This window comes from Gobius niger, assembly GCF_951799975.1.
Source record: "Gobius niger genome assembly, chromosome: 17".
NCBI classification, from domain to species: Eukaryota; Metazoa; Chordata; class Actinopteri; order Gobiiformes; family Gobiidae; genus Gobius; species Gobius niger.
This window is the reverse complement of record NC_136868.1, coordinates 27,118,392-27,123,698: the sequence shown is the minus strand read 5'-3', so window position 1 is coordinate 27,123,698 and position 5,307 is coordinate 27,118,392. Positions and strand designations below refer to the sequence as shown.

The window sequence follows — 5,307 nt, the reverse complement described above, 5'->3', positions numbered from 1 at the left end:
GCTTCATGTAACGTGTAAGAAGTTGTGAGAGGTTTTTGAAAATGATAGCCTACATGGTACCAGCAGCAAACATAATGGACTCAGTAGCTCTGTTTTGCTCTTTCCAAATAAACATACAGCCTATTTGCATGTGTTAAGCATTTTATAGCCTCATGCATCTTCATTGCACTTCTAAGCTAGAGGTCACATAAAACAAATTATTCATTGCTTAAATCTTAATTTGATTTGAACATTGTATAGCCTATTAAACCATACATTTTTGGCTTACAGTCTTAATAAGAATATATGCTTTAGTTGGTTCTCAGGGTCCTCTCCTCTGCTGTTCATGTTTTTTGTTGATTTTAAAGACAGTTTCCTTCTCATTTGTTCTCCGGTTAGTCCTTGCTCATAACTACTTTATTCATGGTTTAGTGTTTTCCCAGACCCGGTTTAGTCCTAGTTTATCCCTGGTATAGTCCACCTCTTAGATCTGATGGTGCTTGGAGAGCCAAATATTTCAGTCATTAAACTTTGTGTGAAACATTCTGAGGAATCTTTGACCAAATTGTTGAACTTTTTCAAGCCTGAATGACATTTGAATCCTATCTTTACTGTGTCGTTGAACCACAGATCACTGAGTAAAACAGCCTCACATCACACGCTGCAGGTGCGTTAGGAGGATAAGGCCCATTTGAATACGCTTTTGCCAACACTCGAGAACGTCCCATACTGATTTTCATAACCTATGTAAACAATCCTGCGACCATTCTGCATATGTCCACGTAAACCAACAACTGAATGATTACTACATGATCATTGTTTTTTCGTATTTCAAGGCACATACTCGATGGAGAAAATGGTGGGGGTGTTTTCTTACCAGAGCTCGGACATCGACTGGTGCGAGGACAACTACCAGCACTCTGAAAATGTGGCTGAATTTTTCAATACGGTGAGATGTGAACACGCTTTGGTGCAGGAGGTACAAGAGGCCCATTGTGCAGCGCAAACGCATTCATATGTGACAATAAGGGATGTGTAAAGCTGTGTGTCATTGCAGGTGAGCAGCTTCTTCTTCTTCATAGTGTCCCCCATCATGCTCTACCTGCTGCATCCCTACGCCAAGGAGAGGAACCTGGCCGTTCACATGGTCTGGGTCATGATGATTTTTGTAGGTGAGACTTCTTCAAATGCGTGTGTGGCCTGTTGCATTCGACAGCAATCTCAAAAGCAGCATTATATACAAAGGCCTGTAGTATGTGGAAACATTGGCAATACGCAAATAATGGTCGGGGAAACCACATTCAGGCTGCACTCCTGAAGAGGGCATATCGACCCAGCCTTATCTACAATCAGGATTTGTAAAGTTGAACCTTTTGGCCCTGAGACTCAATGCAGGAAAAAAGTTAAGTCAACACATTTCTCACGTGCACTGAAGTGGCTTTAAACTTACGTTACAAGGCAGAGTGTTTCAGAGATTATATAAACATTTCCATGGTAACTGAAGTTGACAGAGGAGGATCCGTTATTTTGCTATTTATAATCCTAAAATGTCTCAATACGATCATAAATTAAGTAAATTGTTCGGGTCACAGGTTTGAGTTTACAGAAGTGCACCACTCATCTTATCGCTCTCATTTACAGAGAGATTTTCCACAGGGCTAACCAAATGACCCTTGTATAGCCAACCACATTTTACTAATCCATTTTTGTTTTGCATCTTTCTGCGATAATTACCATAGTTTGTGTCTCCAGGACTTTTCTCCGCTTATTTCCACATGACCTTGAGTTTTGTGGGTCAAATGCTGGACGAGTTGTCCATCCTCTGGGTGATAGCGGTGGGATACTCCCTGTGGTTTCCGCGTAAGCTCTTCCCATCCTTCATAAAGGACAGGTAAGAGAACCTGGCCACTGTCAGCCTAATGACACACAATGATTTATTTGTCTAGGGTTAATGTAAACATGAGCGAGCTTAATAAGAGAAGAAACCCTTTTATAAGCCACGGCAGTGTAACCTAACCTCCGCTCATAGCAGGAGCCTGTCGAACAGCTTCAGCTCCAGTCATTGTCCCATAGACACAATGGTGGTGCGGCCGTCGTCACCTTAACGTGTGGCACAGGGGCTCAGCTCAGGGCTCATAATAGAGTCCTATCCAGCGCTGTATCAATATTTAAACAGCAGGTGGGAAAAGAAGTTTAACAGGACGTCCATCACGGAGGTAATCTTACCCTGAGGACCACTAGACCCCGACGAGGTGATTGCTGCTCACTGTCACAGCAGTTTAAACTCCCGACAACACAGTTTATAGATCCTTTGCACTATTTACAGAGGAGCAGGGCATCGGGCTTAGTTTTTAAAAACTTTTTATCACTCACCATGCTGCATTGTATGTCTGTGTTATTCTTCTAATAAGATGCACGTTTCCTTCCTTCATCAGGTCGACGTTCTCCAAACTGGTGCTGGTCATGACGGTCATCACGACGCTGATCTCTTTCGTCAAACCCACGGCTAACGCCTACGCCCTTAACTCCTTTGGCCTCCATTTTCTCTACACGCTGGCTATCGAGATGAGAAGGTACTGAAGCATTTGCTTTTGCGCTCGTATTGTTTCCTGTTTTGCCGTTTTGATCAAACCTTTTCTGGCCTCAGCTGCACGGATCAGAGAGCGCTGCGTCTGGCCAAGCTCTCGGTGTGTCTGTGGGTGCTGGCCATCTCCTGCTGGATAAGCGACCGATTCGGCTGCAGCTTTTGGCAAAAGATGAACTTCTGTTACCTGCACAGTCTCTGGTACGTACTGCATATTTTACTAGTTTTAATCATTTCTTATCTGCAAGTGTGAGACTCATGACTCGATGTACTTCCAGGCACATTCTCATTGTGATTGCCGTGGCCTATGGCAGCACTCTGATCGCGTACCTGGACGCTAACAATGAGATCCCATACTCTCTGCCTGGACTGCAGTACTGGCCCTGTGATAAGTGGCCAGTTGGTCTACCTCACATTGTTCTAAAAGGCACAGCAAAGACACGGAAAAGATGTTGATTATGTTTATACACGTGCATAGAAATATTTTATATCATCTTGAGAAGGAACTAAACGCCAGTATTTGTACAATTTATCTTTTTTACTATATACTTCCAAAAGATGTGTTATTTATTCTCAGTAATGTAACAGAAACTCACTTATAATTATAGCAACTGACTAAATGTAAAAAAGCTAAACAAAACTGGCCAACCTGGAATCAGTTTAATTTCAGGGTTGTAATCCAATACAAGTAACAGATGTTTTACTTAAGAAAATGTGCTTATATTTCAAAACACCATCTTGGGACGGTTTCCACTTTTATGTGAAAACTGAGTCATACAAGTTTATTATGAATCAAAGAATAACAACTTTTATTGAAGAGCTTGAACTGATGACATTTGCCGACTGTTGTTAAAATGACTGATGAAACATTGTTAAAGAAGTCGGTGCAAAGCTACTTTCTTTTATATGTTTTTGTGTTTATTATAGTGTGTAAAGATTTTTTTATTTGCGTTTTTCAGAATGATCATTTCACTGTCTGACTGTAACTACCTATTGCCTATGCAACACACTGCTTTTTGGGTGGCGGGTTGTTGTAATATTTCTGAAAGCTATTTTTACCTCGGGGGACCGTCCTTTTCGTGATTCTTTGTGAAAATCCACATTCACTTTGTCTCCACTGACGCGAGCTTTCCTGAAGGGCGCAGCAGCAGTCAAAACAATAGATTTCAGAGAATGGGGAAATGTGAGCGGTTATCGGAACAACAGCGCCCCCGCGTGTGCCGATGAGGCATTACTTGTAGCATATGGACAACTCAATGCAATAAACACTTTACAAATAACATTAGTTTGAGTCACATCTCTCATTTTTGGACATGGGCAAAGCTTTAGCGGTGCGTAAACTGTACAAGAGCAGCCATGAACAGCCTTCAAACTGTCATTGCTGCGTGAGAAAAGTAAAAACTCCCCAATAGAAAGAGTCAAACTTGGAATTCACATTATTGTCCTATAATCCAGCACTGCGTTTGGAGCTTCCCTGGCGCTGAAAAGCCGGATTTAAAGGTTGACGTGTTCATAAAAGCTGCAGTTTGTGTGTGACAGTGAGGTGGGAGTTCACGACACTTCCCTTTTGGCCTGTTTTATACCGAGGCTTTGAGCTGCACTGAGAGAGGCCTGACCTTCACGCGCAGTCCAATAATCTCACATCAAAGGTTCCACTAAAACAGTTCTCTCTAAATGACACAGGGCTACAGTGCGAGGTAGTGACTCACTCATGTTCTTCACCAACGAGAAAAAGAACAGAAAAAACACCTCACCAGACACTATGATGGGAAACTTTCATTTTGTTAATAATAAGTTACAAAAAAACAGGTAAAGTTATATACAGTTTGGTAAAGCAGTGCACTGGAATCACTTATACAAATCACAGAAAAGTCAATCTTTTACTTTAAGGCACACTGCGTAACATTTTGGACTATACTGTTGCCATCAACACAAAACATGCTCTCAGTGACCAGCTCGACACAGAAAATCCTATTTTTGCAGTGAATAACCAAAGAATGAATCTGGATGAGGGCCTATAACCTGTCCAACTCTCAAATCTACAGACTTTAGCGGACATCTCCATGGAAACGAGCTGGAGACGTACCCACTCCCGGTTAAGTTGTAGTCATGTTTTAGCAGAGGCGAGCCGCTTAGCACAAAAGCACATGTTTGGTTGAGGTATTTTTCAATGGTGAAAACATCAATCATAAAATAAATGCTTGTATGTCGGTTTTGTTTATTGGGTTGAATCTTACGCGGTGTGGCTTTAAAATATGATATTATAATGTATATAATATAAAAACATGTGTTAAACTGTTCTGCTGAATGCACTTTCAGTAATCATTGTGTAAAGTGAACTCTAAAACAGGCATTATTATGTTATTACACACAGTAGTTGTACAAAATGCAACTACTACCATGTGTGGTGCTGCTACTACTAGTAATATCATTATTATTTTATGGCTGTCTCTACAAGATCCATCACCCTCCTTGGAAAGAAGACTCACTACAATTTAAAAAAGTTCAGTCCATATCAGCTGTGAAAGTGATGGAGAAGGTCTGACCCGCAAACAGCACAGCACATCTATAATGTTGTCACTTCCATTCAATTAGTGTCATGTGCATTTTACAATTGAAACAGAGCCGTAGCCATTGGGACACGCTCGCTGTCACTCGAGAAAAGCACCAGTGAAACGCTTTAATTGTATTTGCAGCGAGGGGCCCGTCCCCGCCTCCGCTGCCCCGTGACTGGCCGAGTCCGA

At 41.7% G+C, this 5,307-nt stretch overlaps 1 protein-coding gene across 1 annotated transcript; it reads left to right on the top strand.

Moving 5' to 3' along the window:
• The first annotated feature begins 819 nt into the window (after window positions 1-819).
• Window positions 820-3,058, top strand: acer1 (alkaline ceramidase 1). The gene is made up of 6 exons (XM_079574649.1): window positions 820-928; window positions 1,037-1,151; window positions 1,732-1,870; window positions 2,415-2,552; window positions 2,627-2,764; window positions 2,842-3,058. The coding sequence occupies exons 1-6, from the start codon at window positions 827-829 to the stop codon at window positions 3,017-3,019; spliced, it is 810 nt and encodes a 269-aa protein (XP_079430775.1). The 5' UTR covers window positions 820-826; the 3' UTR covers window positions 3,020-3,058.
• Window positions 3,059-5,307: the final 2,249 nt, after the last annotated feature.